Source organism: Cibotium barometz, chromosome 11, assembly GCF_041138505.1.
Source record: "Cibotium barometz isolate CiBa-2024 chromosome 11, ASM4113850v1, whole genome shotgun sequence".
Lineage (NCBI taxonomy): Eukaryota > Viridiplantae > Streptophyta > Polypodiopsida > Cyatheales > Cibotiaceae > Cibotium > Cibotium barometz.
In genome coordinates this window covers 49,027,029-49,040,244 of record NC_141056.1, presented here as the reverse complement: position 1 = coordinate 49,040,244, position 13,216 = coordinate 49,027,029, and the positions used below count along the sequence as shown (strand labels likewise).

General features: G+C 43.6%; 1 protein-coding gene across 2 annotated transcripts in view; it reads left to right on the top strand.

The window, feature by feature from the left end:
• The first annotated feature begins 628 nt into the window (after positions 1-628).
• LOC147634276 (uncharacterized) overlaps positions 629-13,216 on the top strand; it is a 38,938-nt gene continuing 26,350 nt past the window's right edge. The window contains exons 1-5 of one of the 2 annotated variants that reach the window (XM_086805405.1): positions 629-942; positions 1,130-1,181; positions 2,351-2,436; positions 2,519-2,697; positions 2,797-2,934. In XM_086805405.1, the coding sequence (XP_086661531.1) occupies positions 759-942; positions 1,130-1,181; positions 2,351-2,436; positions 2,519-2,697; positions 2,797-2,934 (639 nt within the window). In that variant the 5' untranslated portion in view covers positions 629-758. Of the gene's footprint in view, positions 943-1,123; positions 1,182-2,350; positions 2,437-2,518; positions 2,698-2,796; positions 2,935-13,216 lie in introns of both variants that reach the window. The other variant, XM_086805404.1, reaches the window with a different exon arrangement.

Sequence of the window (13,216 nt, the reverse complement as noted above, 5' to 3'; positions counted from 1 at the left end):
GATCTGGACTCCCCGCATACTCTGTTTTCTACACACAAAACAGAGGATTATTTTGCTAATCAATGAGATTAATCAATACTAATCACTGTATTTTGGTGCTAGGGAAACATTTTTCGGTAAGAGTGAACTAGGGACCAAAATATCAAGATTTAAATTTAAAAATACTCTCCACAACATGTTGGAAAGTATAGCATAGTGGTTAGATGTTGAAAGCTTGAGCAGCTGTTTCCAAGTTCGAATCCGCTTTTGCATTGAGCTCAATCCCTCCAAAATCTTATAAGTCCCAAAAATCCCCATGGTATACCTTGAGTTCACCCCTAGTTCACTTGCCCAACAGGAATCCGACGATCTAGATAAGGCAAGATTGCGATGCCTCTTTTTAGCCTTAGATCCCTCCTGATTCATAATGTGTCATTTGGACTCATTACACATCGCCATACCCCTGCTGATGTGGTGAGGGTATCCACCGCCCATAATTCATGGGCATGCAATCTCCTTCGCCCATACATGGGCGGTGGGGTATGTCTAACGGGCCTTATTCCCGTGACCATGTCTCCAAGGTCATAGGCAAGATATTTTGGTGTAATTTCAGCCTGTGGCTACACTGCCATATTGCGTGAGGCACACGTTGAACTTTTTATCTGCCGCCCGAGTCTGCAAGCGGCCAGAGAGTTGGGAAAGTGGTGCACACTATTCCTACCAGCTAGGGCTTAGATGACCCATGCAGAGCCATAGCTGCTCTTAGTGAGCGTCTGGAGATGGAGATGGCAATATCTGCGTCCATGAGAAGAGCTGTTTTGGCGGGTGTTGCTTTCAGCAGGAGGACCTCGTCGACCTGCACTTCGGCCATCTGCAGAACAAGCCTGCGTTCCCCAACTGGAAGAAGATGGCCACCTTACTATCAAATGGGCGCACAAAGATCACTAGCCTCGCTTGCTGCAGGTTTTCTAAATTAGGGTTACCTTCTTTTCTAACCATAGAAATTACTGATTAATTTCAATGCTTTAAAGAGATGAGGGTTTTGCAAATTTCTATTCACAAAGAAATCCGGTTTCTACGTATTTTGTTAGTTGGGTTTAAAATGTGTGTGTGTTTGTGCGCACGTGTGTTTGTTCGTTTGAAGTGGCAGGAAACGCCGAATTGCAAGAGGAGACAAGGGGGAATTCTCAGCAATCACCGAGGTGAATGTGACATCACGAACAGCCATTATTATTTTTTGCATGTATAAAAAAAATATGAATTCAAATAAATCATAGTTTTTCCATACGGCAACCATACAGCAAATGCATACGGGTATGGAAGTACAAAAAAAGTACGGTTCACACTCCCAAGAAATTCCATACTTATGGTATCCATAAGGCACCCTAAATTTAAGGAAAAACATGCTACATATGACACAAAAAACCAAAGAAACTTGAAACTGCAAAGATTTTGGGATTAGAAAAAACATAAATGATGTAGAGCCAGAATCCAAACTCCGGACTTTATATTAATGTAACTTGTTTACATCATACATGTATGATCTATGATGTATCATGTAACATGTTACATAAGTAGGGACTAGGGAGTGTGGAGTGGACAAATGCCAAAACCTGTCACTTGTAGGCATAGTTTTTTCATACGGCAACCATACGACATACGTGTATGAGTTTGGAACTATGAAATAAGTATGGTTCAAACCTTGGAGAAATTCCATACGTGGGATTTCATACTTGATTCTTAAATTAAAGGGTAGACATGCCATTTTCAAAGAAGTGAACTATGAGAGACTTAAAGTATGTGAAAGCCATGATAGATGGTCTATCATAGTTTTCACAAATTAACCATGTTTCATCCGTCATGACTTTCACACATTGACAACTAATCTCTGTCTAGAGAAGATACAAAACATTTTCTGGAGTATGAAAAGTTATTTCATATGTGACCATTCGCATATGGGTACGGAAGTATGGAATATTTTCCATATGAGAGTGAAAAAAACTATGAAATAAATAAATTAGTATATATGTGTATACACATAAAGAATAATAGAAATGGCCCTAAATGTAGTTCTGTACAAGAGTGTGTTTGTACGTGTGTTCAATTTTCAATGAATAAAAACAATTGATGTCATGAGGCTAGCAAACTCATGGCACTGAGACTGCATGCATCGGCATGTCACAGCTGAAAGTAAATGCAAGGTGTTTTTTTGCATTTACTTTCAGCTGAAAGTAAATGCAAGGTGTTTTTTTCATTGGCTCTGTTCGGTCATTGGCTTCAACCCACCGAAATCATCTTTCGTTTGATCGAAATAGCCCAAGTAAATATGTGGGCATTGTGTGCCGATTACTGAAGCAGAATCAATTTACAGTGCAGCCGTGCATGAGGATCTTCAACGCATTTTCACAGCTATGGGCCTGTACGAGTATTGCCCGGAAGAGCACATGAGTCTTTCAGGTGGGTTTCATGATATGGTTGTCTGTTTTCTTAGTATCTAGGCTCTTGATTAGACCATGCAACAGAATGTGATTGTGGGCAGGCAAAACCACAACATGGGGAATACCGAGCGATTGGTACATGAAGTGGTGCATGGATGGACGGTTCTACGAGAGGTTTTCTAATGCAGAAATAACACAGGAATGGGGTCATGATGGCAAAAGTACATGGTATGCGGATGTTGCAGGTCGAGTGTTGAGGTTGGGAATGGATGAGGCAGAGGTACTTGTTTCCTCTAAAGGTCCCATTACTAATAGTGTAGTCTAACTGATGTGAAGTATCAAGAGTTGCCTTTTTTTTTTTTGGTGGACGTTTTCACAGACATGCTTGCTTACGGCGTGGATCCGTATGGGCTATTGGGTAACCAAGGAAGCTCAAAAGTTTCTGGAAATCAAGCACAAAGTAGAGGCCTCGACTGCAACTGAGTTGGTTTTTGTGGTTCGTTTGAAGAAGAAAGAGGTAAGTGGCATTCTTGTTAGTCTACAGCTTTCGTTGGCAATTGATGTTAATTCAGGCAGAGCATACGGGACACCGTTCTATCCACTGCTCTGAGATAAGCAGAAGAGGATGTTACATGTTTCATCTTTAACTCTCAGATGCATGTGTCATGCTGGGGCTGGCATAGAAGACAAATTAAAGATGTCATGACTACTAATTCTTGAAAGGACAAAAGATTCCTTGGGAGTGTGAGGCAAGGGTCCCAAAGCCAGTAGTAGTAGGCTGGCATGCATGTGTGAATGCTTAACACAAATAACGCTAGTAGATTCTCCATTTTAAAGCTCATAAATAGAACTCCCTTCTCTTGCCTTTTGACAAATCTAGTCTCTTTGGTGTGGTGTGCTGTGTGAGATACCAATCTAGAAAAGCAACAGAGTCTACCCAAGAGTTTTAGAAGGGCCAGAAACAACAGACTAGCCCTGGGTTGCAGCTTGGGGAGAGGACTTCTGAAGGTTTAGATCTTTGAGAGCACAAAAGGGTAGCATGGTGTTCAATAGGTAGCATATCTAATAAGATTTTTTAAGTCCAACAATATTTAGTAAGAATGAAAGAATCATTGAGTTTTTGGTTGTTGCTCTCCACACAGGATCCCCAGGTTGTCGGAATGTGCAGCAGAAAAGAGAGAGAAATCAGAGAGCAGAAAACTGTAGAATAGCGAGAGAGGAGTGATGGTGTCAAACTCAACTATACACAAGAGTAGATCCGGTACAAATGAGTGGGGGGGCAAGGCCCGCAATAGGTACAGACATGAGATGACTGCTAACACCCCCTCTCGGTTCCTAGATGTGGGTTGGAGTGCTGACGGAGCATCTGTTGAGGTAGAGGCTTCGTGAAGAGGTCTGCCGCATTGTCCTCTGTCGAACAAAAAACTAGCAAGATGTCACCATCCAAAATCTTCTTTCGAACAAAGTGATATTGTATCTCTATATGCTTGGTCCGGGCATGGAAGACCGGGTTTCGAGCAATAGCTATACAACTCTGGTTGTCGCACTGGATGACCGTGGGTTCCTTCTCTGTAAACACAATGTCGCCAAGTAACCTCCTAAGCCATACCACCTCGCAAGCAGCACCACAAGTAGCCCGATATTTTGCCTCTGTGGAAGAGAAGGCAAGAGTTGGCTGCTTCTTACTGCTCCAAGAAATCGCTCTTGAGCCAAGGGTAAAGCGGTATCCTGAAGTAGATCTCCTCGTGTCTGGATCTCCTCCCCAATTAGAGTCACTCCAACCTCGAAGTTTGATTTGGTCCTTCGATCCTTCCAGTGTCATAAAAGAGTCCAAGATCCTTCGTACCTTGTAGGTACTGCAAGATTCGCAATCCTACTTCCCAATGAGTCTTCAAAGGTGTCTGCATAAATGAGCTCAATAGCCCCATTGGAAAACTCAAGTCCAATCTAGTGTTTAGCAACCAAATCAATGAACCTACAAGTTTCTGATACAAAGAGGCATCAACATGCTCACAAGGATCATGTACAGTAAGTTTGGTATTCGGGTCCATTGGAGATGAAATAGGCTTGCAGTTCTCCATCCCAAAGGCCTCCAACAACTCATGAACATACCGCTGCTGAGAAACAAAGAACCCCCTCTGGGTTTGCCAAATCTCCAATCCCAAAAAGAAATGGAGTAAGCTCAAACCATACAAGGCCTTCCCGCTTGGAGGTTGCTCAACATAGATCTCCTCTTGCAAGTCACCATTCAGGAATGCAGATTTAACATCCATTTGATACATCGGTGTCGCATGCGCGGAAGCCTTTGCTGTACTAATTCATAGCCTATGCTGATCGTGGACATAACACTTCAGCACATCAAAGGCCAATTGGTTGTATATCTCTGTGTGGCCATCTGTCTGTGGGTGGAATGCACTGGAAAAATTCAACTTAGTACCAAAATTATTAAACAATGCCCTCCAAAAATGACAGGTAAACTTGGCATCTCGGTCTGACACTATGGTTCTAGGAACCCCGCCAATTGGGTACCAATGCCGAATGAACAACTGGGCAACATCCTCGGCAGTCACATTGGCTCTGCAAGGAATAAGCACCCATGGAAATGTCTTGGAAAGGACCCTCAGGAATTGGCAAGGGCTGTAACAACCCTATCTTCTTTCCACGAGGAGCTTTCACCTTTTGACAAATGTTACAGCATTGAAAAAATATGAAAACACATCACGCCTCATCTTTGGCCAATAGTATTGCCGTTCTAATTTCTCCAGAGTCGAATTCATGCCCCTATGACCAGTGATACAAATCTCGCATAGCAGATAAGTCCCCATGAGAGGCCACTGAGACTGCAGCTACAAAAGGCGTCCTGGATAATGCATCGGCCACCACATTTTTCTTTCCTGGAGTATGCACAATCTGAAAATGAAACATGGAAAGAAAGTTTGCCATTCTCATCTGCATCTCTGAAAGCTTTGTTTGAGATAGAAAATATCTCAAGCTTTGATGATCTGTCTTGACTACAAATTCAGCCCCAAGAAGATAATGTTTCCATATCTTTAAGGCATGAATTACAGCCTAGAGCTCTTTCTCATAGATATCCATATGAAGCTCAGCATCATGCAAACGAGACGGCTCTCGTATGCAACTGCATGCCCTTCTTGATTTAGGACAGCTCCTATACAATCACCACAAGCATCACATTCAACTACGAATGACTTGTGCAAGTCAGGAACAATCAAAACTGGACCACATATGATAGCATGCTTGAGCTGCAAGAAAGCATCCTGTTCTTTTGAAGTCCATTTGAAAGTGGTTTTCTTCTTTGTGAGATCATGTAGAGGGGTGGCCATCATAGCAAAATGCCTTATGAAACGCCTATAATACGAACATAATCCCAGAAAACTACGTACTTGATGTACGTTTCGCAATTCTGGCCATTTCGGAATGGTCTCTATCTTTGCAGGATCCATTGTAACTCCATCCTTGGATACAATTGTTAGAAATCTAGCATGGTATCATACTAAGCTAGAACATGGAAGAAGACTGCAAGAGAGATGAAGCAAACACTGAGAGATATATTTCCATGATGTGACCCCTGAATAAATAGGGCCAAGTACAAGACCATGAGCAAGAGTGCTTATGGGATAAATGTGGAGGTGCCACATGGCACACACTCAAGACTCAAGACAAAAACTAAGACTAGACAAAATGTAGACTAGAGAAATAGTACACCTAGTGTGCACTTATTTCCAACACCCTCCTTAAGTGGACACTAGGAGGAAGACAAAAGACAAGACTAGAAGAATGACATAAAGACCTATAGACTGAGAGACAAGACAGAAGACATGACAGACAGATCCTGAGACACCCTCCTCAAGTGATATCCTCATATGGGTCCACAAGGGTAGGTACAAAAGTGGATCATAGACATACAAAGAGAGAGACAATCAGCCAGTAGAGTGGTCCCACAAAGAGAGAGACTGTCAGATAGACATAAGAGAGTCTGACAAATAGAAGATAAATGGGGACATAGACAGAAATGCCAAGAGAATGTGGGTAGCTAATCCACAAAAGAGAGGCATATAGACTGATAGACAGAGTGTCAGAGACATGACTGTAAGATCACACAAGATAGACACATAGACAGAGAGACTGACTGATTGTAGATAGACAGAGAGATGGACCTTGACTAATAATCCCTCCTCAAGGGCAATCCTCCTGCTAGAGTGAGTAATGCAGGGATGCCTCTTGGGTAGGTACAAAGATAAGTCCAAATAGACATGACATTACCCCATGATCTACATCATTGGTGATCATTGGTGGTAGATAGCATGAAAGCATAGACAGATATGTGAGAGATGGGAAGGTCTTACCATACTTGGCAGTGTCTAATCCCGTACAAGATAGAGAGTAGTTCTGAAAATTAATTTTGAAGAATATTGCAGCATAGAAAGATAATCCATTTTGGTTTTACCTCAGGTCTTCCACCCTTTCAGGGGTAACCCGAGAGAGAGACTGCTGCAAACAGAGAATTCTGCAAATAGAAAGAGATGAAGTACAAAACCACGATACCCAGAGAGACCGGAGAGAGCAGAGGTGCAGAATTTTGGGGCAGAGCTCGTGGGCAGAGAGAGCAGATAATGGCGTAGAAGAGGGCGGGGGCCAGGAGCAGCAGCTGTAGAAGATAGCGTGCAGATTTTCAGCAAGCTGGAGAGGTGCGCGCAGTATTGGCTGGGCAGACAGAAGCAGCGCGGGCAGAATGGCGGGGCAGAGATTGCGTATGAGCAGGAGCAGCACCTCGCCATGAACAGGCCCGTATTAGCAGCTGGAGAAGTGCGCGCAGCAGCAATGGCGGGGCAGAAGTGTGCAGCATCTGAAGAGGTAGGCGGGCAGAGTGTAGAAGAGGGTGCAGCCTGTTGAAGAGGTGGCGCACAGGTCCAGACCGAACTGAGCAGGAGCGGTAGCACCATGATGATCCTCCGCAGCAGCAAGAGTGAAGAGACGGGGCAGATGTAGAGGTGCGGCCAGAGGCTGAAGGGAGATGCCGGAGAAGGATAGCGGGGAGGTAAACTGAAAGGAGAAGATGGAGATGACGAAGCTAGGGCTGCAGCAGACTGAGAGGAGAGGAGAGGGGATCTACATGCTCTGATACCATGTTAGAAATCTAGCATGGTATCATACTAAGCTAGAACATGGAAGAAGACTGCAAGAGAGATGAAGCAAACACTGAGAGATATATTTCCATGATGTGACCCCTGAATAAATAGGGCCAAGTACAAGACCATGAGCAAGAGTGCTTATGGGATAAATGTGGAGGTGCCACATGACACACACTCAAGACTCAAGACAAAAACTAAGACTAGACAAAATGTAGACTAGAGAAATAGTACACCTAGTGTGCACTTATTTCCAACAACAATGTGTCCCAAATAATGAATCTCTGAAAGGAAGAACTCACTTTTCTTGGCATTAATGAAAAGTTTATGCTTCCGCAACTCTTCGAACACTGTGACCAAATGAGTTCTGTGTTCCTGCTCATTCTTAGAGAAAACCAAGATATCATCAAAGAATACTCCTGTGAATTTGCGATGGAGTCGGAATATCCTATCCATCATACGATTAAATGTAGCAGGAGCATTGGTGAGACCAAAAGGCATTACCAAAAATTCATATAATCCAAAGGCTGTCCTGAATGCAGTTTTATGGACATCTTGTGGCACCACTCGTATTTGGTGATAACCACTCTTCAAATCAAGTCGGCTAAAACAAGCCGAGCCATCAAGCTTATCCAAAATATCATCAATTCACGGAATTGGGAATCTGTTCTTGATGGTAAGCTTGTTTAAAGCTCTATAGTCCACACACATGCGGAATGATCCGTCTTTCTTTTGAACAAGAAGCACATGAGAGCAATAAGGTGAGAAACTGGGCTGAACCAAACCTTTCTCTAAAAGCTAATTTACCTGCTTCATGATCTCTTCTTGTTGTGTAGCACTTACTTGGTATGCGGGTTTGTTAGGGGGAGAATTACCTGGCACAAGATCTATGTGATGATCTTCGAGCCTTTGGGGAGGTAATTCACCTGGCAATGAATCAGCAAAACAGTCGTTGAATGCATGAAGAAAATTCAGCCTATCATTAGTCATAGCATCCACATTTTGATGATTTGGCACAAAGCTATCACGAACAAAAACCAAGTACGCAGAAAGACTCTTTTTCATTGTTTTATTAATTTGGATGTGTGATACAAGTGGGATGGAATCCCCTTTTTTGCCAGCATTAATAAAATGCATGCGGCCTTTATGCATAAAAGAAATCATATTGGTCTTGTACTCTTTGCGGGGCTCAAGCCTATGATGCCATGGCTTGCCCAACAATATATCACATCCATTTAGTGGTGCAACTAGGAAATGTTCATTATCAAGGTAGCCCTTGATATGTATGCGCAACTTTCCTATCAATGGGGTAACCTGCACCTCTTTACCAACAAATGCAGCTTCGGCTTCAATTTGAGGTCCCATGTTCTCAACCTCAATACCCAATGCAGCTGCCGTTTGCATAGAGATGAAGTTATCGGTTGCACAGTCATCAAACATGAATAGGGCGGGCTGATCCTTGATTTGACCCCAAGCCTTGCATACCATTCGCTCTTTTGCATCATGTTCAGTGTTTCCCTGAACATCGGGAATTGTATGTACATTAGCCTTGGTTTGCTTGTTCTCATGCTTTGGTTTGCGGTCAGGGCACTGTCTAAACATGTGCTCTTTGCTACCACAAGTGGAGCTTGTTTCAAACCATACAAGGCCTTTTTCAGCTTGCATACTTTCCCTTCATGACCATGTTCTGCAAAACCTCGGGGCTGATATACATAAACTTCCTCCTCGAGGTCCCCATGTAGGAAAGCAGTCTTTATGTCCAACTGGTGAACAACCCAACCACGATGTGCAGCCAATGCAATGACACACCTAAGTGTTGACATACGGGATGTAGGAGCAAATGTCTCCTCATAATCAATGCCCTTCTTCTGTGCATAGCCCTTTGCAACTAGACGGGCTTTGTACCTGTCAATGGATCCATCTGCATGTCTTTTCAACTTATAGACCCATTTAGTACCAATGGCTTTCTTGCCTTTGGGCAGATCAACCAAATCCCATGTTTGATTCCTTTTAATAGAATCAAGCTCATCCTGCATGGCTTTGTTCCAATGCACATTGTCTCGTGCATCCACAAATGAATCAGGCTCATCATCATCCTGTAAACTGGCTGCCATAACCATATTCAAATCCATGATGTGTGCATGCTCATTGGTCCGTGTCTCCCTACGAGTATGACCAGCAAGAGGACCCTCTAGATGGCTGTCCTGTAATGTCCTCAAATACCATCTAGGTATGTGTCTGACCTGTGGTGCCTGCTGCCCCATATTTGGTTCAGCTTCTGGCTCAATTTGCTGCTGAATTTCTGCACCACCTTCATGATTTGCTGGCTGTCCTGTACCCTCATGAGTTGGATCACCAACTGTGGAATGAAACTCCATAGGTAGTAGACCTTCAAACACATCATTTTCAGCCTGATTTGCATCATAACCAGCCATGGATATTTCTGATTTTTCATCAAAAATCACATCCCGACTAGTGAATATCTTCTTGGATAGTGGGTCTGTCACCATTTGGCCACCCAAATGGTTCACTCTTGCTTTCACACTATGTACATATTGGATTGGTGTCCATGGCTTATGGAATATGCCTATGCAGGTGATTGACACACGTCATGCTGTATAGTTGGATATGATATTCCGCTGGGACTTGATGTTATCATGCCCGGAATATCTGGAGGACTTGGCTTTCCGCTGGGACTTGTGCCTTTGTGTACATGCCCGGAAACGCCCGGAGGATTGGCTTTCCACTGGGTCTGGTATCGCATATACTTGCCTGGAAACGCCTGGTCTTATATGGTTTCATGAACGGAAATTGCTCATGCCAATGCTGCATTGCATAGCATCTTTATGTGCTTGCCTGCAAATGAAATTGCATGCTGTTTTCATGCCTGCATGACCTATGTGTAGTTCCGGGCTAGGGGACGCCCGCCCGTGAACCGTGCGTGTGAAACTGTCTGCTGACATGGTTGTGTGGCATGTGAACAGGTGGTAAGTATTACCCAATCTAGGCTCAAATAGCCCTTAGGACTTAGCTAATATTTATAAGTGAGTGCGTTCCCACTTCATTAAAGTTTGGGCGGCCAAAAGTCACTTATAAATTATGACCGCTTCCAAGTTCACACTCACTGAAGTCCCGAGGCGGACAAGACTCAATGTCCAGGACCTGATCCTCCCTTTTTACTCATAAATGGGCATCTCCCCATGTCCCTTCACCTGATTGGACCCCAATTCACTTACTTATTAAGAGAAATTCGTGTTTTCTCTTCATGAGGATTTTTGGAGGCTGAAAACTCTGTTTTTCCACCATTTCTCTCCATTTCCAAGCTCTCCATAGCCATACCCAACTTGCTAGGGTGTTTTCCAAGCTTCCAAGGGTGTTTCCAAGTGCTAATCACTCTCCTACTCACTCCCAATGACTGAAATTCAGCAAAACAGCTCTCATTTTTGCTGTAATTTCTGGTCTTTTTGCTGAAAACCCTAATTTCAGCCTTCCTTTCTCAAGTTGAACCATAGGGGAAGCTTTCCCAAGGTTCCCTTCATCCTCTTGAAGACTTTTGTCGCGAAGGATTGCGGCAAATCGAAGATATCAACACTTCTAAAGCTTCCAACGCGAAGGCTTCCGCTTGCAACAACTTCTATGAAGACTGGTAAGGTAATTGGACAATGTATTGTCATTACTTACTCAGTAGAAGGGCAGGACTCCTTGTTTAGCCGCCCTGTGTAGTATTTCTCTTGTCCTATGTGCTCTTGAAGATGTTGCTACCTTGCTTGGTAGAACATAGAGCCAATGGTAGAGAATATGGGCACTGAAGTCGGGCCGGGCATCAAGGCAGCTCCTTGGTGATCTACATCGACATACCATTGTTTTCTAAATGTTGAATTTCATATGCATTGGCATGGAGGATTTGGCAATGGATGCCCGTGAAACTATGTATTGAATTTCTCCAATAGTAATACAATTTACTCAAGGGAGGGGTCGGCCGTTCCGGCTCATTGTGTGCCTCTTGTCAAATTCAGCAATTTACTTCTTGTATTTGAGCAAGTGTCCTTCAAATCTTAGTGTATTTAAGTGTATTGATTAGCATTGTGTTCAACCAAGTTACATTGGTATGAGAGCATACGGTTTTCTTTCACTTCTATCGTGAGAGACGATCACCGTGAACACTAGCTATCTCTACACTTAGAACATTATGGACAGCCTTACAATGAATGTTGGAGATGCTAATACAAGTGGCAGGGACAATGAAATGCATGCCTCCAATGCTTTACAGGATGAGGAAACTCATGTGGTGCATAATAGGGAACATGAATATGTGGGACAGCCGTCTCGTGGCAAAGAGAAGATGCAAGAAGAAGAGTCCATAGTCTTGAGAGCTGAACTTACTCGTATGCAGGCTCTTCTCCATGCACAACAAGAAGAATTCAATCTCTATCGCCGCGAGGATCCATTGGTACATGATCGTTTGAAGGCCAAGAAAGCTGAATCTTATATGGATCATGCAATGGCAATGATTGCTCAAGAGTTGCACATGCAACCGAGGGATGCAGCACGTGCATACTTGGCTCGTACCGAGGATGCCTATGCAGAAAAGGCAAGCATCCCACATGTCTTGGAATCCCCACAAGTGCCCGAACAAGAAGTTATGTCTAAGAGGATGAATCTCCATCCTATGGGAGAGGAACAATGAGTGACTTCACGCCATGCAGGAATATCTCATGTAGCCCGTGAAGGATACAATGTTTATGGCAGTGGTCAAAATGTATGTCAAATGCCATTGCCGGCTGAAAATGTACATGCACAACACATGCAACATGGGCTGCAGTTTTCTGTTGGTACAGGTATTCCGCGTATCTCTCATGCCACTCATGCCTTCGAGTGTGCTCGTGAGGGAGAAGCTATGGCTGAAAATGTATCAATGCATGTTGAGGGGCCAGCCATGCCTCATGCTTACAGGGCACATGTATCTATGCCTTATGCATCACCTTTTGGTCCAAAAATGATGCATCAAAGGCACTTGCTTTTATTGCCCAGTTTGATATTGCTTTCAGTGATGAGGATTTCACTCAGAAATCCATGATCCGGCATGTAAGCATGTTCATGAAAGGCACTGCTGCCCATTGGTGGCTCACGGAGAAGCTCTCACCGAGTCCTGTTAGATCATGGAAAGAGTTCAAGGAGAGGTTTTATGCTCAATTCTTGCCTCCCAATGCATTGAATGAGATAACAATGAAGTGGGATTGGGTAAAGCAAAATGAGGGGGAATCGGTAAATGCATATGTACAAAAGTTTTGGAAAGTGCTTTTGGAGGTGTCTCCATTTATGCATGTCACCGAGGCGGAAAGGAAGAGAAGGTTTCAATCGGGATTGCAACCCGTGTACAAAGTGGGATTACAAATGTATCCTTGTCATACCTTACACCAATTAATCGCAGCCGCCACCACCACCGAGCAATTGGAACTCAAATTGAGTCGATCCAATAAGGCTAAACCCTCATTTCAAGGCAAAGAGAGGGCTGTCCAAAACCTGCAAAATGATGGACAGCCACCTAAAAGGGACCAAAACCAAGCCAAATCAGGTCCAAAAGCTGAAAATAAGTTTGCTAACAAGCGCCCTTATAAGCCGGCAAACTTTGGTCTTAGTGCTGAGAAG